This window comes from Eucyclogobius newberryi, unplaced genomic scaffold (assembly GCF_026437365.1).
Source record: "Eucyclogobius newberryi isolate DKJ021-1_F unplaced genomic scaffold, fEucNew1.0.hap1 SCAF_13, whole genome shotgun sequence".
Taxonomy (NCBI): domain Eukaryota; kingdom Metazoa; phylum Chordata; class Actinopteri; order Gobiiformes; family Gobiidae; genus Eucyclogobius; species Eucyclogobius newberryi.
In genome coordinates this window covers 14993750-15018161 of record NW_027315757.1, presented here as the reverse complement: position 1 = coordinate 15018161, position 24412 = coordinate 14993750, and the positions used below count along the sequence as shown (strand labels likewise).

At 46.5% G+C, this 24412-nt stretch overlaps 1 protein-coding gene and 1 long non-coding RNA gene across 2 annotated transcripts; both read left to right on the top strand.

Moving 5' to 3' along the window:
- The first annotated feature begins 15923 nt into the window (after nucleotides 1-15923).
- LOC140357622 (uncharacterized) lies at nucleotides 15924-16673 on the top strand. Its single transcript, XR_011926653.1, has 3 exons — nucleotides 15924-16028; nucleotides 16118-16285; nucleotides 16616-16673. It is a non-coding gene; the product is annotated as an uncharacterized lncRNA (long non-coding RNA).
- Nucleotides 16674-16855: 182 nt separating this feature from the next.
- LOC140358769 (uncharacterized) lies at nucleotides 16856-23391 on the top strand. The gene is made up of 4 exons (XM_072443817.1): nucleotides 16856-16939; nucleotides 21670-22805; nucleotides 22895-22996; nucleotides 23079-23391. The coding sequence occupies exons 1-3, from the start codon at nucleotides 16856-16858 to the stop codon at nucleotides 22983-22985; spliced, it is 1311 nt and encodes a 436-aa protein (XP_072299918.1). The 3' UTR covers nucleotides 22986-22996; nucleotides 23079-23391.
- Nucleotides 23392-24412: the final 1021 nt, after the last annotated feature.

Genomic DNA, 24412 nt, shown 5'->3' with positions numbered 1-24412 from the left:
ATGGGGAAAATGTTGAGTTTAAACATGACACAGGGGCAGATTTTACATCTATTCCAGAGAGACTGTACAGGCCAGACAGGGACGGAAAGCTACAGAAGCCTACAAAGAAACTACTAGGCCCAAGCAGTTACCCTCTTAAAGTTAGAGGCTGCTTTGGGGCGCAGTTGGTAGTAAAAGGGCGCACTACGTCACAAGATGTCTATCTGGTGTCAGGTCTAGTACAGCCATTGTTAAGTAGACCAGCATGTGAGGCTATATGTGACTGACCGTGGCTAAACCAGTTACATGTCTAGCCGAGGACATTTTGAGTTACAGATTCTGAAAGTGTGAACTCAAAGCTTTCCAATGATGTCTCACTCATGTAGATCTGATAATATTTGAGTAAGTTGTGGTCATTTGAATGTATACAACTCTCAAACCCATTCACTGAGAAAACGGGGCTCAAAGTTTCTCACCGGAGTGAGCCCAGAGTCACAGGGGGGCTCATTTGCATCTCATTGAGATAAGCCCTCCCCCCTGTCACACTAACACCACCTTCCCCCTACAGCTGTCACTAAAGACTCAAGAGGAGTGTTGTTATTGATGGTAACTGGACTTGAATCAGAATTAGAAGTTACTATATTAAAATGGAAATACTTGGATTACAAAAGGCCCTGAATAGAATCAAAGAATCAGAATCAGAATAGGGTTCATTGCATTTGTCGATAAACATAATTCACAGGTGATTCAGTGCACCAACAATGGTGCACTGAATGATTCAACACAAACAACAAAAGATAAGATAAGATAAGATAGCCTTTAATGTTACAACGCAGTAGATACAGGGGGAAAGGACAGTAACTTATAGGAAGTTTAAAAAACACTCTTAATAGAAGAACTCTTATAAACAGATGCCAGGGCCAGGTATACGAACTGCAACGGGTCCATGGCTTTAAATATATGAGATAATAGATATGATATGTACACCACCAGAGTCCAATTACATCAGAGATCACATATTCATGTGCAATTACTGTCGGGATCACATGCAATGGTATTTATTTATTTGTCTATGGGAGTTTTTATTTATTTATAGGAGATCTTCTACTGAAAGCGTTTTTCAGACTTCCTATAAGTGATCTGTTCTTCTGTATCTACCTCTGTATCTACCTGCCTTGCACCAATGAAATTACCCCATGTGGGACAATAAAGGAATATCTTATCTTATCTTATCCTCATCCTCTTCTTCCTCTGTGCACTCTTCTGTGACTCTCGGCTCTTGGCATCAAAGCTGTAAACAACTAACAGGACATTTAAGAAACAGGACATATTTAACTATTTATTTTTTTTAACACAATGTGAGAGTTTCAATATAAATACCTGAAGTGCTGATAACTCTTGATCTTTGGAAGCCGTCTGAAGAAGGGACTCAGATGCTTCTGCCAGTCCAAGTTCTTGACAAACACTTTGCTATCCACCGTTCCAACAAGCTGTGGGATATTGAGGTGAGACTCAGGAGAGCTGTTTTCCACTCCCTGATGACAAGGGCGACAATGTAAAAAAAATGAGAACAGAAGAAACATGTCTTAAGCAGAGAGCAGCACTGAAGTTTTGCCAGGCTAATGTTTACACATTACAGTAGTCAAATAATATAAACTAACCTCAGCGATGTCTTCCAAAATGTCAACCCTGGTCTTCATGTATGCTCGCTTGATAAGTCCAAAGCCGCAATCAGGGGAGAATTTGGTGTGGCCAGCAATGAGGAAGTGGATGTCCATTGTGTTGTGAGAGTTGCTGTGACGTCATTTCCGGTGAGTGTGTCGCATTTTCCGAGCTGTTCGTTCTTAGAGCCTTTTACCGATTAATCCACGAATTATACACACTATTTACGCATCATATACACGAAAGTGAACGTTTGATTTCTCCGCAAACAATCCGGAGCCTCAAGCCGCTCGCTTTTCAGTATTTCGTGGATTAAAAAGCCCTCCTCACTTTCTAGCTCCAGCCTGAACTAGCCTAGCGTAGCCTAGCCGCTAGCGTCATGGCTGGATCTACCTTTACCTGTTTGAGCTGTCATATGTCGAGTCAGAACCCTGGCTCCTTCTCTGATGATAGGTGCGTGAAGTGCAGTGTAGTGGTAGTTTTGGAGGCCAGGGTTACGGAGTTAGAAGCGCGGATCCGCTGTTTAGAGGAGCTAAAGTCCAGTTATAGTTCGGTTTTAGCGCGAGGGCTACCGGACCGCGCTGCAGGGCGTAGCATTAGCATTAGCAGTAGCAGTAAGGCCGAGCTCAGCCCCTCAGCGCCTCCCGTGCAGCCGGGACTAGACCAGGAACAGAATAGGGACCATTTTGTGACAGTTCGGAGGGGACAAGGCGCTAAACGCCGAACCTCAGAGCGCCGTGAGCTTCACGTCTATAATAGGTTTTCTCCCCTCAGCGATCACATGCCCGCTGAACACACGAGAGAAACTCTTGTAATCGGGAGTTCTATTGTTAGAGACGTGAAGCTGCCAGCTGCTAGCGTTAGGTGTTACCCGTGGGCCAGAATGGGTGACATCGAAGGAAACCTTAGGATCTTAAAGCGGAGCAGGACCCGGTTCCGGCGAGTCGTGATTCACGCAGGCGGTAACGACGCCCGTCGGAGACAATCAGAGGTGCTCAAAGTTCAAGTAGCCGCGGTGTGTGACCTAGCGAAGTCGATGTCAGACACTGTAATATTTTCTGGTCCCCTGCCCAATCGGATCAATGCTGAATTGTACAGCCGTCTCTCAGCATTCAACAGCTGGTTATCCAGATGGTGCCCTCAAAACAACGTTGTCTTTATTGATAACTGGAGTGCATTTTGGGGAAAGCCCGGGCTCATACGCAGGGATGGCATCCATCCGACTTCGGAGGGTACATCCCTATTAGTTCGGAATTTGACCGATAGTCTTAGTCGCGTTAAGTGACCATCTAGGGATGAGCCCCAGGTGCAGAGCAGCAGTTCAAGACGCTCCTCTGTCGCTGAACTCTCGCCCGTTCTGTTACATGTGAAGTGTTCAGATTCAAGACAGATAGAGACTGTGTGTGTCCCTCGTGTTCCTCGCACAAATAATGCCAAAAAGTCACATCTCAGAAAAAATATTTCAGGCGTCAGACCAAATAACTTAAGGAAAATAACAATCACAAATGACACAAATATACAAATGAATAAACATGTAAAATGTGGACTGCTAAACATTAGAGCAATTTCCTCCAAATCGCTCTTAGTTAATGAATTAATTAGTGACTATAACATAGATCTTCTAGCTCTAACTGAAATGTGGCTTCAACAAGACGACTACGTCAGACTAAATGAGTCCACCCCACCCACCCATGTTAACTTTCAGACTGCCAGGAGCACAGGCCGAGGTGGTGGTGTGGCAGTGATCTCCCACTCAAGCCTACTCATGAGCCCTAAAACTAACAATGCATTTCACTCATTTGAAAGCCTTATGCTGTCAATCACATGTCCAAATATGAAAAACCAAAAAGGAGTTTTGTTCATAGTTATCTACCGACCTCCTGGTCCCTATTCAGAGTTTTTAACAGAGTTTTCTGACTTTATATCAAACTTAGTGTTAGCCTGGGATAAAATAGTTATAGTTGGAGACTTTAATATCCACGTGAACATGAGTGATGATGCTCTCAGTAATGCCTTCAGCGCCTTGTTAGACAGCATTGGTTTCACTCAGAATGTAAATAAACCGACTCACACTCACAAGAACACTCTGGATCTGTCCTAACGTATGGAACAGAGATTAGTGACCTCATTGTCCTCCCTCAAAACCCTATATTGTCAGATCATTTCCTAATTACCTTTCAGTTTATTCTTAAAGATCATCCAGTCCCACAAAATAAAGTTATAATGAAAAGGACAATATCTGAAAAATCTATCTCAAAATTCAAAGAAATAATAGAGCCAATATTCAGTGACATGTCATGTGATCCTGCTGAGAATAGTTTTAGTCCCAGTTTAAGTGATCAATTTGTCGACTTGACCATGAATTCTCTGAAGTCTGCTCTTGACGTTGTCGCGCCGTTAAAACAGAAGGTCATTAGGCCAAAGCGCGCCTCCCCATGGTACAACCAAGAACTGTGTTCACATAAACAAAAAGTTAGAGAGTTAGAGGGATTATTTCGTCGCTCTCACACAGAAGAATCCCTAAAAGCATGGAAAAGCTGCCTGCTGTCCTATAAGCAGGCTCTGCGTAAGGCCCAAACCAGATATTATTCAAATCTAATAGAAGTCAACAAAAGTAACACTAAATTCCTTTTCAGCACTGTAGCTAGGCTAACAAACTGTCACAGTGCAGTAGAGCCCTCAATCCCAGCTACACTTAGCTCTGATGATTTCCTCCTATTTTTAATAATAAAATAAAAACAATCAGAGATAAATTAGATGAAATTACCCCCGCTATTAGCCCTGAACTAGCCCAAGCTGTAAATCTAACGTCCCATATAAATCCACCTGTAAACTTAGAAAGGTTCACAGCTGTTGATCAAGCAGAGATAACTTCAGCCATTATGTCCTCTAAAAGCTCAACTTGTGTCCTAGACCCCATTCCAAGCAGACTCCTCAAAGACATTCTCCCCCTAATTATAGACCCTATTCTTAATATAATAAATACTTCACTCGAAAGTGGCTATGTTCCACAGTCCTTCAAACATGCAGTCATTAAACCTCTTCTGAAAAAGCCTAATCTAGATCCCGACCTATTGGTAAACTACAGACCTATTTCAAATCTTCCCTTCGTCTCTAAAATCCTTGAAAAAGTTGTAGTAAAACAGCTTTGTCGCCACCTGCAGGACAATAACTTATTTGAGGTTTTCCAGTCAGGGTTCAGAGCCCACCACAGCACTGAAACTGCACTAGTTAAAGTCACAAATGATTTGTTATTAGCCGCTGACGATGGACTGGTCTCAGTCCTGGTTCTGTTGGACCTGAGCGCAGCGTTTGACACCATTGACCACAACATTCTACTGCAGAGGTTAGAATGTGATGTAGGTGTTGGAGGAACAGCCCTCAGCTGGTTTAAATCCTATCTATCTGATAGGTTCCAATTTGTTAATGTAAACCAGAGCTCCTCACCATGCTCTAAAGTAATTTACGGTGTGCCACAGGGTTCGGTACTCGGTCCAATTCTGTTTACTCTTTATATGCTGCCATTAGGCAACATTATCAGAAAGCATGACATTAACTTCCACTGCTATGCAGACGACACTCAGCTGTATTTATCAATGAAACCTGATCAGAGCGATCAAGTAGACAGACTTAGTGCTTGTGTGAAGGAGATAAAAACCTGGATGACACTAAACTACCTGCTTCTTAACCCTGAAAAAACCGAGGTCATTGTGCTTGGCCCTAAGCATCTACGAGACTCTCTATCTGAGCAGATAGCCACACTGGACAATGCTAGTGTAGCCTCCAGTTCTACTGTAAGAAACCTTGGAGTCTTATTTGACCAGGAGCTCTCATTTAAAGCTCATATAAATCAAGCTTGTAAAACAGCCTATTTCCATTTGCGCAACATCGCCAAAATCAGAAGAATCCTGCCTAAAAGTGATGCCGAAAAACTTATCCATGCATTTGTAACAACTAGATTAGACTACTGTAACTCCCTGCTTGCAGCGTGTCCTAAAAGCTCCATAAAAAGCTTTCAACTGGTTCAAAATGCAGCAGCAAGATTACTAACAGGAACAAAAAGAAGAGAGCACATTACGCCAGTGCTGAAGTCTCTTCACTGGCTCCCCGTCGAGTCTAGAATCAAATTCAAAATTCTACTCTTGACCTACAAAGCCATAAATGACATGGCCCCATCCTACCTCAAAGATGCTATAGAACCATATCATCCAAACAGAGCTCTTCGCTCTCAGTATGCCAGCCTTCTGGTGGTGCCAAGAGTCTCTAAAAGTACTGTAGGAGGTAGAGTGTTTAGCTACCAAGCTCCTGTGTTATGGAATCAGCTCCCGGCCCATGTTAAATATGCTGACACAGTCTCTTCATTTAAGTCCAGGCTTAAAACGTTCCTCTTCGAAATCGCTTATGGTCAGACTAGTTAGGAACAGAAACATAAACCCACAGCTTCAGCTACGCTGCCCTAGGAGTAACTATGCTGGGGGAAGTATGACAGCTTGAGCACTATCCTCTTCTTCTTCTGACTACTTATGCTATCAAACAATATTTTTTTTTTGATTCCACTTGCAAACTGTTCACCGCCTTCTTTTCTTTCTCTCACTCCTGAGGACCTGTGGACCCAGATGCCCCTCCCCTGGTGAAGTGGTCCCTGCCCTGTGTGGACGGTCCCTCATCTGCCTAAAGAGTGGGTCCAGCTCGCTTCCGACGGTCCCTCATCTGCCTGAAGAGTGGGTCCAGCTCGCCTCCGACGGTCCCTCATCTGCCTGAAGAGTGGGCCCAGTTCGCTTCCGACGGTCCCTCATCTGCCTGAAGAGTGGGCCCAGTTCGCTTCCGACGGTCCCTCATCTGCCTAAAGAGTGGGTCCAGCTCGCCTCCGACGGTCCCTCTTCTACCTGAAGAGTGGGTCCAGTTCGCTTCCGACGGTCCCTCATCTGCCTAAAGAGTGGGTCCAGCTCGCTTCCGACGGTCCTCATCTGCCTGAAGAGTGGGTCCAGCTCGCCTCCGACGGTCCCTCATCTGCCTGAAGAGTGGGTCCAGCTCGCCTCTAGACGGTCCCTCTTCTGCCTGAAGAGTGGGTCCAGCTCGACTCAGACGGTCCCTCTTCTGCCTGAAGAGTGGGTCCAGCTCGACTCAGACGGTCCCTCTTCTGCCTGAAGAGTGGGTCCAGCTCCAGTCTCCTCGTGTCCGTCTGTCCGTCTGTGAGAGTTGGATCTCTCCTTCACTGGAACTCCTCCAGGTTTCTACGCTTTTTTCCCAAAGAGGTTTTTTTTGTAGTTTTTCCTGGCCGAGAAGGAGAGTCTAGGGACAGAGGACCCTGGGACATCGTCCCTCGCCACCACAGACATTGTCTGACTCCCTCGCCACCACAGACATTGTCTGACTCCCTCGCCACCACAGACATTGTCCGACTCCCTCGCCACCACAGACATTGTTGATTCATTTCTCCCTGTGGCCCTCAGAGGCAACTGTTGTTGTGATTTTGGGCCTTACAAAAATAAATTGATTTGATTTGATTTGATTAGTGAAGCTTACCCCCGGCTGCAGAGGGTTGGACGGAAAGTGTATCTGTAGTAGACAGAGAGAGAGAGAAAGGAGATTAGATTAATACATATGACATTTGATTAAGACGTATATGTCTCTATAATTGCTATTCTGCATTTGCACTATTATTAGTACCTGCTGTGCAAAGTCAAAGCTGTAATGCATCCTGATGTCTTTGCTTGCTGGCGGTGAGGGTCCAAAGACAGCACATTAGATTCTGTTGTAGAGATCTATGCGTGGCCTGCAGCTTCTGATGTGTGGGAGAAGCTGTTTCCACAGTGATCTGAAGCTTGATGTACAAACTGCAGGCTCACCTTAAAAACAGATGTTGCTTATAGTTAATTATACTCTAATCATTAAAACATGAAAATCACCAAAATAATGTTTTACACTTACCACGCTCCTTAGCAGACTTGACGTAGAGACAGGTCATGTCAGTCAGGGTGTCTTTGCCAATTCTGAAAAGGGGAAAAAAAGGATTAGGGTTAACAGTAATATGGGAATAACACGCTTCACAGATAACAGTTCACATTGTGACGTTAACGGTGTATTTAAGATGCAAAACGCGGAGATATTGGGACATCTGCCCTCGGCTAGCGGGGCTAGCTAGCTCACTTGAGATAACACGGCTCGTAAAAGCAAAACACTTGCAGAACAGCACACCAAAACATAAACTAACACTCGAGTTTAAAACCGGCGCACATTAAGTGATTAAAAGCGGGTGTTTTAGTCACAAAGCTTACCTGGTTCAGCCGTCCTGTTGTCTCTCCCAACACCGTGCACAGAGAGACACACAGGAAGCTGATAATGGCCAGGCAAGCGCGTGATTGGTTCGAGTGACGCAGTGCGTGCGTGACGTGCTACGTACGTAAGCCACGTGACCAGAAGTGGTATCGGGAGTTGTAGTTTTTTTCTCTTCCCACGCCGAAAAATAACCCGATAACATAGCAAAGTTTAGCTTACAACTTAGCTCCGAATAGCTGCGTTTAGCTCCGGGCTGTGGGGCTAACAGCCGGTTTAGCACCATAAAACACACACAAAGCACGACCCACACAACCCACGGGTCAAGAAATACTACATAAGTATATAATTTGTACAGACAAAACGCCGAAAAATAACCCGATAACATAGCAAAGTTTAGCTTACAACTTAGCTCCGAATAGCTGCGTTTAGCTCCAGGCTGTGGGGCTAACAGCCGGTTTAGCACCATAAAACACACACAAAGCACGACCCACACAACCCACGGGCCAACCCACGCCGAAAAATAACCCGATAACATGGTGATAACAGCAAGTAGTCACATTAAGCCCGTATTGCAGAGTGCACTGAAGCAACATGTTAGCTTAGCATTAGCTCCACCAGAGCAGACAAGTAAGATTCTAAAGTGATCACGAGACCGCCTTAAAACACAGCGTTAAAGCAATAATTTAGTAGTAAAGTAAAAGTGTACCTGAGTAAACAGTTCCGTTGCAATGTAGTCCAGGAAATGTAAGCTCTGAAGACTGTGCTCTGCAGACGGTCTGGAGTAATGAGAGGAAAACACGGAGCAGCAGCTGCCATGCGGATCACTGTTGATTGGTGGAAAATGTAAACAATACGTTGGCTAGAAAAAGGTGACGCCCCCCAGGAGAGCAGGAAAAAGACCCGAAAACTCCACATTTTTAACAGCTTAATGTATACGTTTAAGACAACCAATAGTGTTATCTGAAGCACACAGGGGCTTATTCATGACTTCAACTAGCACATTCTGCAAAAAAATGAAAATCACACATTTGAAGAAAAAAATCTTTTTGGGGTTTATCTCAGTTTCACCGAGGCCGACATGGTCCGGCATTTACGGCGCTCAGTCACATATGACTGGTGTACAGAGTAGACAGTCAGTGAAACTGAAACAGATTTCAGATCAGCTTACCCCGATGTGTTTAAGGGTTTAGGCAAGCTGAAAGAACCGTATCACATAGAGCTAGGGCAGGGTGCCATACCTGTGGCCCTGTCTGCCCCGCGACATCTTAAGTTCTCCGTAAGTGCTCGCTCAGTACTCCAATAATGCAGACACAAGAGTAGCTGCGGATGCATCGCCATACGGTATTGGAGCCGTACTCTCTCAGAAACAGTCGGACGGTTTGTGGCGGCCGGTGATCTACATTTCAAGAGGACTAACCGACACAGAGAGACGCTATGCCCAAATAGAAAAGGAGGCACTCGCTGCAACAATGGCATCTGAAAGACTTTCTTCTTAACTCATGGGACTACAGTTCACACTGATTACGGACCACAAGCCTTTGGTCCCTCTTCTGAGCACAAGAGGCCTGGATGACCTACCTCCACGCATCCTGAGATTCCGCCTCAGGCTGCTACGATTCTCATTCAACATTGTCCATGTGCCTGGAAAAAACCTCGTCACCGCTGATGCCCTGTCACGAGCTCCTCTGGCTGGTCCGCTGGTCTCCAGTTGGAGAAAGAGGTAGAAGTTTTTGTGGACTGTGTAGTGTCTCAAACAGCGGGGGCTCGCCCATAGGGGGCGCTGAGGCGCCGCCCCACCTGACCTGACTGCCTGTTTTTGTTTTATTTCATTTTTTAAATAATCTCTCATTTTGAAAAAAACATCTGTGTTAATTAGATGCTATTGATGATTTTGCTTTATGGGTTTTGAACTCTCCAGAATTATATTTACATTAACTTTCAAGTTCCACGTTTAAAACGTGAACGCTAATCATGTTTGGTGTAGTAGCCAATAGGCTGTCTTGCCGGGGCGCTTGTTCGATCAGCCCCATTGTGCTGTATTTAAGCCAATGGCTCCCCTGTTGCTAGGCAAAAAAGAATACATATCCTCCAATCATCGTCGAGGAATTTTATGGGTTTGGGGCGCTGAAGACTAGCGCCCCAAAGTACCAAGATGCACCGCTGCAGCTGCTTGTTTACAGATGTTTTCATTCCAGCAGCGAACTGTGTAAAATGGCGACGTCGGATGAATTTGCCGCAAATTCAGTCAAATCTGCATCACTTTGAAGAAGAACTTTTGAGGAAAAGCTCATTTTAAAACAACTCGGACCTGACAAGCCAGAAGTGAACATAACCCAACAGACGAGCGAAAAGGGGAAAACATTCACCAGAACCTTTTCCCGAGATTGTGCGGGTGATAGTTGGACTCTGTCTTCAGGGCAGGGATCACCCAGGGGTTCACTCACAGGAAGGCTATCATTTTTTTTGTGGTGATGAAATTGTGATATTTATAGGAAGTTCTAGTATTGTGCTCAGCCATGTGGATTCATGATGTCATTGTTTACATAGAGTAGATTGAAGAATAACCGAACAAAACTCTACTCCTGCTTGGCTCGCGGGTGCAATACTACATGCCGTTTCATTATATTTGGTAGGATGAAGGACACATTAGTTGTGAATACAATCACAGAGTTTGAAAGGTATTTTCCGTTAATAGCGGAGTGACAGCCGATTAAACAAAGTGATGCCGGCTAGCGAGCTAGTTTTAAAGTGAGCACACTAGTTTTAACTGAGCGCTATGCTATTGCATGGCTGATTCGATTTTTTGTTTGGGATGACACACTGTTGTGGTAAATTAGTAGTTAGTTGTGGTTTTAGCAAACACTTTTTACGATTACCGTAATTAACAGCCATATCGCGCAACAGATTTTCTCGTGCAGGCCACTTTACCTGGGGGGGAATCTCCCGCTTTACTACGTGTTATCGCCCCCTGGGATGACAAATAGGTTGAGAAGTATGCCTAAAATGCACCAGAATGCAGGAAATCACATCTACGAAATTCTAAATTTTAAATAGCCCCACCTAAAAAAGAAATCACCAGCCGCCACTGGTCTCAAATCACAGCCACAGAAAAAAGAGACCTTTGCAAGACAGAGTTTCAGAGACTGTGTTTTCAGATAATGGGCCGCAGTTTTCGTCAGAGCAGTTCAGACAGTTTGCAAAAGTATCAATTCACACATGTTACGAGCAGCCCCAGATACCCCCAAGCAAATGGAGAGGCAGAGCGTGCTGTTCGCACTATCAAAGACTTGTGGAAAAAGGACAGTGACTACAACAGAGCGCTGCTGGCCTACAGGGCCACTCCACTGGAACATGGGTTCTCGCCAGCGCAGCTGCTCATGGGAAGAAACCTGCGCACCACTCTACCTCAACACACAACCAAGCTGGATCCTACATGGCCGGATTTACAGACTTTTCGAAAAAAGGATGAGGAAAGGAGACGTGAGCAGGCTAAACATTACAACCGTAGACACCGTGCCAGACCACTCCCAAAACTATCATCTGGACAGAAAGTGTGGATTACCACTGAGGAAACCACTGGATCTTTAGTTAGACCAGCCAATGCTCCCAGATCGTATGTGGTAGAGACTGACAGGGGTTTCCTGAGGAGAAACAGAAGGCACCTCAGACCGACAGGGACTATTACTAGTTCAGGTCGTCTGGTGAGACCTCCTGAGAGACTGAATTTGTAAAGATTCTAATGTTCCCATAAAATGCTGTTCTAAAGACATGTTAAGGTAAAATACACCTATGTTCAATACTAATGTGAAAAGAAATGCTTATGCTAAAATATGCTGTATATTTATGTTTATTTAAAATACTAAAATAGGTGTTTACTTTAAAGAGTATACCTTTAGCTAAAAGGAGGAGGTGTAGCGGTAGACTACTGTTCCCAGAATGCATTGCATCTAGGTTGTTGGGACTTCCTGTGATTGGAATAAACGTGCTTCTAAACCCAAGACGCTCGTGTCCCGAGTCTTCTTCATACAGTTTTTAGACAAATATTGAACATTTTCAACAACACATGTAGTACTCTGACACACATGCAGTACTTTCACACACATGCAGTACTTTCACACACATGCAGTACTTTCACACACATGCAGTACTTTCACACACATGCAGTACTTTCACACACATGCAGTACTCTGACACACATGCAGTACTTTCACACACATGCAGTACTTCCACACACATGCAGTACTTTCACACACATGCAGTACTTTCACACACATGTAGTACTCTGACACACATGCAGTACTTCCACACACATGCAGTACTTTCACACACATGCAGTACTTTCACACACATGTAGTACTCTGACACACATGCAGTACTTTCACACACATGTAGTACTCTGACACACATGCAGTACTTTTTCCACAAATGTTGCACATTGCACTTCTTTACACAACTAAACTACATGTTATTGTTATTGTTGTTGTTGATGTTGTCGTTGTTTTATGGCGGCTGGTATCCAAGCGTTACATTGCCGCCAGACTTTATTCTTCAGACTTTATTCTTCAGACTTTATTCTTCAGACTTTATTCTTCAGACTTTATTCTTCAGACTTTATTCTTCAGACTTTATTCTTCAGACTTTATTCTGTGTTTCAAAGCCCATGAGTTCAAAGCACGTTAGAACAGACTCGAACATTCCTTGGAATGAACATTCCATTCCATGGCTCGAGCCTAACAAGAATAAAGTCTTTACTACACACATGTAGTACTTTTACGCAAGAATGCAGACACTCGCAATGGCTTCAGCCATTGCATATTATCTAGTTTACTTCTGTACCAACTCTGTGTTGCAACAATGGAATTTCCCTGTTGTGGGACAAATAAAGACTTCTCTTCTCTTATGTTTTCTCAGCTCGATGCCAATGATTTGACCCTTCTCAAACACACTGAAATATGTTCCATGACCATGGGATTTGTCTTTCCACATGGTTGTTTCAGAAATTAGAATCAGTTGAGTTTAAATACTGAAAGATCATCACTTGCAGCAGTTCTCCAGTGGGAGGCGCCACTTACTCTATTTGCTCAGTTCAATCTTAGTCTCCACTTTGTCTTGAGAAGTTCTTGTTTATTTTTCATGTGTTCAAAGTGGAGCTTTTGTGCTGTTGTTTCATAAAAAGAAACTTTAACCTTGAACTGATGATGTTTGTGTTTTTGTTTCCAACTGGAGTTTGACCTCAGTTAAACAACAAATGACCACATTTAGAAGCCAACGTCAGATTCTTTGGAACAAAGAAACAAAGATGAAGACAATAAAACGTTGACGCTTCAGTGACTCAGAGACTGAATACCTGAAGGGAGCAGCTCACGGCTGTTGTGTTTTTGGGTGTGTCTTGGTTTTATTACATGTGAACTATTAATAAACAAAGGCAGATTCCAGAGTCAGGCTCAACCTCTGACACTTCCTCCTGAGATCTGCTCCATCACGACCTGAGACTGGCTTTAAACTCATGTGACGCTTTCTTTTCTACACTTCTGTTGTTGCCACTCTTCATTGCACTGTATTGTTTTAGGCTGATGCTTTTGTATTGCCTTTTGATTTGAAAGCACTTTGGGCGTGTTAAATATGAATATAAAGGCTCATTGAGTGACACCACTGGGTTGCTGGTTCAATTCCTGTTAGAGCAATGTCTCCTATTGATAAAAAAGAATGAATCCTTCAAACTAATAAACTAATAAAATGGAAACGAAAACGTGAAGTCCCAGGTCCAGTTTGCCTCAAGTCACATCAACACTTTTGTGCTATTGTGCTCCTAAAACAAGAGAGGAGCACAAGTCAAGTCTGTGTTGGCCCCTGTGTTGGCCCCTGTGTTGGCCCCTGTGGTGGCCTTTTCCTCCTGACAGAGGAACATTCACATACTTTTGTTGTTTTGTTTCTTGCCTGAAATAAACAGCAGATGAACCTGTCTGAGCACCTGCAGGAATCATTAAGGATTTTATTTAAGTGACAGTCACAGGCTTTTGTTTCAACTGTTTGTTTTTCTCACGTAGTGCGCACGAAATCGAGCACAATGCGCTCGCCCACCTGCAAACACTCACTAACGCACTCCTCCACTCACGCACGCCCCGTGCATACTAATTAGTAGTAGGAAAATGGAACATTATTGTCGTAAACGGGCGAAGCACGTACAAAAGTGGGCACTAAACGAGGCTCGTTTGTGCTAAGTGGCTCACAAATCTGTTCCCATCTCTTGCATGTTCCGTGCACATAAACATGTAATGCAAAAACAGAACATTATTACTGTATAGAGGGCCAAAAACACAAAGTGGGGGACCCCACTCAAAATTAACGAAAGTACCCGTCAGTGACCAGGGACCCACACCATGAAAATGTATAGTTTATAATATTTGAAAAATGGGAAACAGTGTTTTTGCATCAGAATATTATTCTTTCTTTCTTCTTCTCGGGACCAACCCCAATATTTTTCACCCAGTGAACATTGACGAAAAGTCACACAAATTTGCAGAGCTCTAAAAAATCGTGGCTCTCTACATTCTGGCTATCCCTTCTTCTAAAATAAAAAAAAATTAGATAGGAAATGAACAAAAAAAAATCAGATTGTAGAATCACGAAATTTGGCGCAGAGATTTGACAACGCCGTCCACCCAACCAAATGTCGGCCATATTGGTTTGACATTTGGCTCTGCCCCCTCTACTGCCCCCTCTAGGTCACTGCACACAATATCTCAAAATGGACAAACGCAAGAAAACTTTCGTTGTGGCTCTAGCGCCCTCTGGAAGTCAGAAACTCTGGACTTGATCGTCCCTTTTATGCCAATTATAACTATGAAAAACCGCAGATATAAACATCCGTGAAACCGTAAATCAGAGACATTTATTTCATGTACCTCGTGGGAAGACGATGTGTTGTTCTTCAGAAACCAAAGTGAAACTTGCTGTGCTAAATGTCAGGTCTTTATGCAACAAATCATTTCTAATCAATAATTGTATTTCTTCTTATAATCTTGATTTTATGTTTTTAACTGAAACATGGCTTGATGAAAACACTGGTATTCTAGTTCTTATAGAATCTGCTCCACCCAACTTCAAGTTTGCATCTGAAATACGTCAAAACAAAAAGGGTGGAGGTGTGTGTGCTATATTTAGAGATTAAATAATTACCCGCTGCTTGTCTTTTGGGGTGTTTTCATCATTTGAGTATGTCTCCTTTAAAATGGAGCTAAAACAGTCTCCATCCATTCTCTCCATTGTTTTATACAAGCCTCTCCAGCACTGCCAACGTTTTATGAACATATATTTATGAGATAGATGTAATAGATCAAATTAAAGCAGTAATAAAAACACTGAACACTTGATATTTTTGGGACTCTTTAATGATTTCATTCACTTAATTATCATATGATTAATTTAGACATGGTTTGTATTTTATGGAAATAAAAAATAATCTTATCCTTCTTTTCCTCTTTCTTTTCTCATTACGTTTACCAGTCATATGACCCACTGCCGTCACAATACTATGGTAGAACAATATGTCATAAAAATAGATGTGTAGCACTGTACTTTATAAGGCTGTGTTAAACAAGCATGAGAACAATCAAACTCAAAACCGTCCTTAAATATATGTTGTTGTTCTGACTCATTATCGTCATGGAATCTGAAGTCAAGTGATTACGTCAACAGGTTTAGTTGACGTGAAGGTGCAGGGCGTGACACGTAGTTATATTAACTGATGGAGAGCCTCAGCTCCACAGAAGGTTTTCAGAAGAGACTCAGGTGAAGCAGGAGAGACGATTCCCAAACCTCTGCAGCACACTCAAAACATGAAGAACACTCTGCTCCTTTCTCTGGCTTTAATCATCGCCCTGTCCATCAACTCAGGTGAGATTTGCTACAGTCCTGGTTTAGACCTGCTTTAGTCATGGTCTGGTCCTGGTTCAGTCCTAGTTTAGTCCTGGTTTAACCCGGCTTTGTTGCAGTTGCGGGCCTCAGCTGTATGACATGTTCTGATCCGAATGACTCAAACTGTGTGAGTACAATTTTGGCCCCGTGTCAAAATGGAGAGGTGCAATGTGTCTCTGCCACCATCCAAAGTATGTATACAATATTTAATCATTTATTTATATATTTCCTCTGATTCTGAACGCTCCTCTGATTCTGAACACTGTTCTTTCCATCACAGCCAAATCTGGCCCGAGCACCTCCACGACGAAAGTCAAAGGTTGTGCTGCGTCCAGCCTTTGTCCAGCCTCCATGACCCAGGACTTTTCTCTGAATGTTGGAAGTTCCCAAGTTTTGGCCAAAGCCGTTTGCTGCAGCAGCGACAACTGCAACACTGCAGACGCACCCGGTGAGTCATCCTGGTGTTCTATGTGCAGAAGGCCCCTGTGTTGGCCCCTGTGTTGAACTCTGTGTTAAACCCTGTGTTGGCCCCTGTGTTGGTCCCTGTGTTGACCCCTGTGTTGACCCCTGTGGTGGCCCCTGTGTTGGACCCTGTGTTCGTCCCTGTGTTCGTCCCTGTGTTGGCCCCTGTGTTGACCCCTGTGTTGAACCCTGTGTTGAACCCTGTGTTGGCCCCTGTGGTGGCCCCTGTGGTGGCCCCTGTGGTGGCCCCTGTGTTGACCCATGTGGTGGCCGTTGTGTTGGCCCCTGTCTGATCTCTGAACTTTTTTACTTTCAGCTCCGTCAACTCCGGGCACTGGGAGCCTACAATGCTTCAGCTGTGACCCTACGGCCGGCACCTGCAGCACAGGTCTGACCTGCAACACCCTGGAGAACAACTGCTTCAGCTCCAGAGGTCAGTAACATCTGGACACCTGCAGGGACAGAGCTGTACACCTGCAGGGACAGAGCTGGACACCTGCAGAGTTTTCTAAACTTTCTTGTGTGTTGTATTGCAGTGACTCCAAAGGGTAGCACGATGGAGGTCTTGGGTCTTGGCTGCGCTTCAGGAAACATTTGTGCTGCAGCAGCCGCACTCTCCTCGTCTCCTCTGCTTGTCGACGTTGGCACTGTCAATGGAACTCCAACCTGCTGCACCACCGCCAACTGTAACCCCCCGACCACTACTACTACTGCAGCAGCACCTACTACTACTACTGCAGCCCCAACCACTACTAGTGCAGCACCTACTACTACTGCAGCACCTACTACTACTACTGCAGCACCTACTACTACTACTGCTGCAGCACCTACAACAACTACTGCAGCACCAACTACTACTACTGCTGCCCCAACTACTACTACCGCAGCCCCAACTACAACAACTGCCCCAACTACAACTACTGCAGCACCTACCACTACTACCGCAGCACCTACAACTACAACCGCAGCCCCAACTACTACTACCGCAGCCCCAACTACAACTACTGCAGCACCTTCAACTACTACAGCAGCACCAACTACAACTACTGCTGCCCCAACTACTACTACCGCTGCCCCAACTACTACTGCAGCCCCAACTACAGCTACCGTAGCACCAACTACTACTACCGCAGCCCCAACTACAACTACTGCAGCACCTACTACTACTACCGCAGCACCCACCACTACTACTGCAGCACCTACCACTACTACCGGAGCACCTACAACTGCAACCGCAGCCCAAACTACTACTACCGCTGCCACAACTACAACTACTGCAGCACCCACCACTACTACTGCTGCCCCAACTACAACTACCGCAACCCCAACTACTACTACAGAAGCCCCAACTACAACTACCGCAGCACCTACAACTACTACAGCAGCACCAACTCCAACTACCGCAGTCCCAACTACAATCACCGCAGCCCCAACTACTACTACCGCAGCACCTACCACTATCACTGCTGCCCCAACTACAACTACCGCAGCCCCAACTACAACAACTGCAGCACCTACAACTACTACAGCAGCACCAACTACAACTACCGCAGCCCCAACTACTACTACAGAAGCCCCAACTACAACTACCGCAGCCCCAACTACAATCACCGCAGCCCCAACTACTACTACCGCAGCACCTACCACTACTACTGCTGCCCCAACTACAACTACCGCAGCCCCAACTACAACAACTGCAGCACCTACAACTACTACAGCAGCATCAACTACAACTACCGCAGCCCCAACTACTACTACAGAAGCCCCAACTACAACTACCGCAGCACCTACAACTACTACAGCAGCACTAACTACAACTACCGCAGCCCCAACTACTACTACAGAAGCCCCAACTACAACTACCGCAGCACCTACTACTACTACCGAAGCACCTACCACTACTACTGCTGCCCCAACTACAACTACTGCAGCACCAACTACAACTACTGCAGCACCTACTACTACTACCGCAGCACCTACCACTTCTACTGCTGCCCCAACTACAACTACCGCAGCCCCAACTACTACTACCGCTGCCCCAACTACAACTATTGCAGCAACCACCACTACTACCGCAGCACCTACAACTACAACCGCAGCCCAAACTGCTACTACCGCTGCCCCAACTACAACTACTGCAGGACCCACCACTACTACTGCTGCCCCAACTACTACTACCGCAGCCCCATCTACAACTACCGCAGCACCAACTACTACTACCGCAGCCCCAACTACAACTACCGCAGCACCAACTACAACTACTGCAGCACCTACCACTACTACCGCAGCACCTACAACTACAACCGCAGCCCCAACTACTACTACCGCTGCTCCAACTACTACTACTGCAGCACCTACCACTACTACCGCAGCACCTACAACTACAACCGCAGCCCCAACTACTACTACCGCTGCCCCAACTACTACTGCAGCCCCAACTACAGCTACCGTAGCACAAACTACTACTACCGCAGCCCCAACTACAACTACTGCAGCACCTACTACTACTACCGCAGCACCCACCACTACTACTGCAGCACCTACCACTACTACCGGAGCACCTACAACTGCAACCGCAGCCCAAACTACTACTACCGCTGCCACAACTACAACTACTGCAGCACCCACCACTACTACTGCTGCCCCAACTACAACTACCGCAACCCCAACTACTACTACAGAAGCCCCAACTACAACTACCGCAGCACCTACAACTACTACAGCAGCACCAACTCCAACTACCGCGGTCCCAACTACAATCACCGCAGCCCCAACTACTACTACCGCAGCACCTACCACTATCACTGCTGCCCCAACTACAACTACCGCAGCCCCAACTACAACAACTGCAGCACCTACAACTACTACAGCAGCACCAACTACAACTCCCGCAGCCCCAACTACTACTACAGAAGCCCCAACTACAACTACCGCAGCCCCAACTACAATCACCGCAGCCCCAACTACTACTACCGCAGCACCTACCACTACTACTGCTGCCCCAACTACAACTACCGCAGCCCCAACTACAACAACTGCAGCACCTACAACTACTACAGCAGCATCAACTACAACTACCGCAGCCCCAACTACTACTACAGAAGCCCCAACTACAACTACCGCAGCACCTACAACTACTACAGCAGCACTAACTACAACTACCGCCGCCCCAACTACTACTACAGAAGCCCCAACTACAACTACCGCAGCACCTACTACTACTACCGAAGCACCTACCACTACTACTGCTGCCCCAACTACAACTACTGCAGCACCAACTACAACTACTGCAGCACCTACTACTACTACCGCAGCACCTACCACTTCTACTGCTGCCCCAACTACAACTACCGCAGCCCCAACTACTACTACCGCTGCCCCAACTACAACTATTGCAGCAACCACCACTACTACCGCAGCACCTACAACTACAACCGCAGCCCAAACTGCTACTACCGCTGCCCCAACTACAACTACTGCAGGACCCACCACTACTACTGCTGCCCCAACTACTACTACCGCAGCCCCAACTACAACTACCGCAGCACCAACTACTACTACCGCAGCCCCAACTACAACTACCGCAGCACCAACTACAACTACTGCAGCACCTACCACTACTACCGCAGCACCTACAACTACAACCGCAGCCCCAACTACTACTACCGCTGCTCCAACTACTACTACTGCAGCACCTACCACTACTACCGCAGCACCTACAACTACAACCGCAGCCCCAACTACTACTACCGCTGCTCTAACTACTACTACTGCAGCACCTACCACTACTACCGCTGCCCCAACTACAACTACTGCAGCACCCACCACTACTACTGCTGCCCCAACTACAACTACCGCAGCCCCAACTACTACTACCGCTGCCCCAACTACAACTACTGCAACACCCACCACTACTACTGCAGCACCTACGACTACTACCACAGCACCTACAACTACAACCGCAGCCCCAACTACTACTACCGCTGCCCCAACTACAACTACTGCAGAACCCACCACTACTACTGCTGCCCCAACTACAACTACCGCAGCCCCAACTACTACTATTGCTGCCCCAACTACAACTACTGCAACACCCACCACTACTACTGCAGCACCTACCACTACTACCGCAGCACCTACTACTATAACCGCAGCCCCAACTACTACTACCGCAGCCCCAACTACAACTGCCCCAACTACAACTACTGCAGCACCTACCACTACTACCGCAACACCTACAACTACAACTGCAGCCCCATCTACTACTACCGCAGCCCCAACTATAACTACTGCAGCACCTACAATTACTACAGCAGCACAAACTACAACTACCGCAGCCCCAATTACTACTACCGCAGCCCCAACTATAACTACTGCAGCACCTACAATTACTACAGCAGCACAAACTACAACTACCGCAGCCCCAACTACTACTACCGCAGCCCCAACTACAGCTACCGCAGCACCAACTACTACTACCGCAGCCCCAACTACAACTACCGCAGCACCAACTACAACTACTGCAGCACCTACTACTACTACCGCAGCACCTACCACTACTACTGCTGCCCCAACTACTACTACCGCAGCCCCAACTACAACTACCACAGCCCTAACTACTACTACCGCAGCCCCAACTACAACAACTGCAGCACCTACAACTACTACAGCAGCACCAACTACAACTACCGCAGCCCCAACAACTACTACAGAAGCCCCAACTACAACTACCGCAGCACCTACAACTACTACAGCAGAAACATCTACCGCAGCACCTACCACTACTACTGCTTCCCCAACTACAACTACCGCAGCACCTACAACTACTACAGCAGAAACAACTACCGCAGCACCTACCACTACTACTGCTTCCCCAACTACTACTACCGCTGCCCCAACTACAACTACTGCAGCACCCACCACTACTACTGCAGCACCCACCACCACTACCGCAGCACCTACAACTACAACCGCAGCCCCAACTACAACTATTGCAGCACCCACCACTACTACTGCTGCCCCAACTACAACTACCGCAGCCCAAACTACTACTACCGCTGCCCCAACTACAACTACTGCAGCACCTACCACTACTTCCGCAGCACCTACAACTACAACCGCAGCCCCAACTACTACTACCGCAGCCCCAACTACAACTACTGCAGCACCTACAACTACTACAGCAGCCCCAACTACAACTACCGCAGCACCAACTACAACAACTGCAGCACCTACTACTACTACCGCAGCACCTACCACTACTACTGCTGCCCCAACTACAACTACCGCAGCCCCAACTACTACTACCGCTGCCCCAACTACAACTATTGCAGCACCCACCACTACTACTGCAGCACCTACCACTACTAGCGCAGCACCTACAACTGCAACCGCAGCCCAAACTACTACTACCGCTGCCACAACTACAACTACTGCAGCACCCACCACTACTACTGCTGCCCCAACTACTACTACCGCAGCCCCAACTACAACTACCGCAGCACCAACTACTACTACCGCAGCCCCAACTACCGCAGCACCAACTACAACTACTGCAGCGCATACTACTACTACCGCAGCACCTACCACTACTACCGCTGCCTCAACTACAACTACTGCAGCACCCACCACTACTACTGCAGCACCTACCACTACTACCGCAGCACCTACAACTACAACCGCAGCCACAACTACTACTACTGCTGCCCCAACTACAACTACCGCAGCCCCAACAACAACTACCACTGCCCCAACTACAACTACTGCAACACCCACCACTACTACTGCAGCACCTACTACTACTACTGCTGCCCCAACTATAACTACTGCAGCACCTACCACTACTACCGCAACACCTACAACTACAACCGCAGCTCCAACTACTACTACCGCAACCTCAACTACAACTACTGCAGCACCTACAGTTACTACAGCAGCACCAACTACAACTACCGCAGCCCCAACTACTACTACCGCAGCCCCAACAACAACTACCGTAGCACCAACTACAACTACTGCAGCACCTACTACTACTACCGCAGCACCTACCACTACTACTGCTGCCCCAACTACTACTACCGCAGCCCCAACTACAACTACCGCAGCACCAACTACAACTACCGCTGCACCTACCACTACTACTGCTGCCCCAACTACAACTACCGCAGCCCCAACTACAACTACTGCAGCACCTACAACTACTACAGCAGCACCAACTACAACTACCGCAGCCCCAACTACTACTACCGCAGCCCCAACTACAGCTACCGCAGCCCCAACTACAACTATCGCAGCACCAACTACAACTACTGCAGCACCCACCACTACTACTGCAGCACCTACCACTACTACCGCAGCACCTACAACTACTACAGCAGCACCAACTACAACTACCGCAGCCCCAACTACTACTACCGCAGCCCCAACTACAACTACTGCAGCACCTACTACTACTACTACTACTGCAGCACCTACTACCCCTACAACTGCTCCAACCGTCACCACAGGTCAGTCAAACTAATACATTTGGACTTGCAAAGTTCACATACTTTGTTTTGCTGTGTATTTTTCTAAATATATATTTTGAATTTTTCAGCTCTAACCACCACAACCTCGACAGCTCCTACTTCTACCACCACCGCAGCTGCTACTTTGACTACTACTACTACTACTACTACTACTACTAGCACTACTGCAGGTACAGTGTTTGTCTGTGTGCTTGTGTTTCCACATTTGTTTTTGTCTTTTAGTTTAACACGTTTTATTTGTGTGTTTTCCAGGCGCCTCTTCAGTCTCGTCTCTGCTTCTGCTCCAGGTTCTCGCTCTTGTCCTCACACTTGTCTTCTAAACACTCACATTAGAAGATCACAGTTGTATTTGACACAAACATTCATGTTGTAAGATCTGTGCTCTGTGTGTATGATGAGTATTATTTGATTGAAATGTTGAAAGTTTGTGTTGACCAGTGAGGCCCTGAGGCCGAGGTGGACCCGGATCTGAAGGACATTTATTGCACTACTAATGCAAATGCAAATGTATTTATTTATTCATGTATGTATCTATTTATTTATTTATGTTTAGAAATATTTAACAAACCAGAAATAAAAAAAACATAATAAATCCTGTCTGATCATTTGGAATTAAATAAGCTTTGGTCACACATTCAATGTGACAGTTTCAATAATCTTCTACAACATTAACGGGGTTAGAGTTCATTCCCTTCAGAGGGTCATTGTTCCTCACACAGATATTCAGAGGGTCATTGTTCCTCACACAGATATTCAGAGGGTCATTGTCAAGAAATTAGACATAGAAATTAGACATAGGGTGCACTAACCCATCAGTGCACGTGGCACCAGGACACCCTAGGCCGGAGGTCAATGATCGACTTTGTTGTCGTGTCATCTGACCTCCGGCGGCGTGTCTTGGACACTCGGGTGAAGAGAGGGGCAGAGTTGTCAACCGATCACCATCTGGTGGTGAGTTGGATCCGCTGGCGGAGGAGGAAGCCGGACAGACTTGGCAGACCCAAATGCATTGTGAGGGTCTGTTGGGAACGTCTAGTGGAGCCCTCTGTCAGTAGGGTATTCAACTCGCACCTCCGGGAGAGCTTCTCCCATGTCCCGGGGGAGGCTGAGGACATTGAGTCGGAGTGGACCATGTTCTCCCAAGTTCCCCAAGTTTTGACCAAAGCCGTTTGCTGCAGCAGCGACAACTGCAACACTGCAGACGCACCCGGTGAGTCATCCTGGTGTTTTATGTGCAGAAGGCCCCTGTGTTTGCCCCTGTGTTGGCCCCTGTGTTGGCCCCTGTGTTGGCCCCTGTGGTGGCCCCTGTGTTGGCCCCTGTGTTGGCCCCTGTGTTGAACCCTGAGTTGAACCCTGTGTTGGCCCCTGTGTTGGCCCCTGTGTTGGACCCTGTGTTGGCCCCTGTGGTGGCCCCTGTGTTGGCCCCTGTGTTGACCCCTGTGTTGAACCCTGAGTTGAACCCTGTGTTGGCCCCTGTGTTGGCCCCTGTGTTGGCCCCTGTGTTGGACCCTGTGTTGGCCCCTGTGTTGGCCCCTGTGTTGGCCCCTGTGTTGGCCCCTTTGGTGAGCCCTGTGGTGGCCCCTGTG

Excerpts from the sequence above, each read along its gene's own strand:
- LOC140358769 (XM_072443817.1), top strand. The coding sequence starts at position 16,856 with ATGGAGGTCTTGGGTCTTGGCTGCGCTTCAGGAAACATTTGTGCTGCA. Across the intron at positions 16,940-21,669 it reads CGTCTCCTCTGCTTGTCGAC|CGCAGCACCTACAACTGCAA; the intron begins GTTGGCACTGTC and ends TACCACTACTAG. Across the intron at positions 22,806-22,894 it reads TGCTCCAACCGTCACCACAG|CTCTAACCACCACAACCTCG; the intron begins GTCAGTCAAACT and ends TGAATTTTTCAG.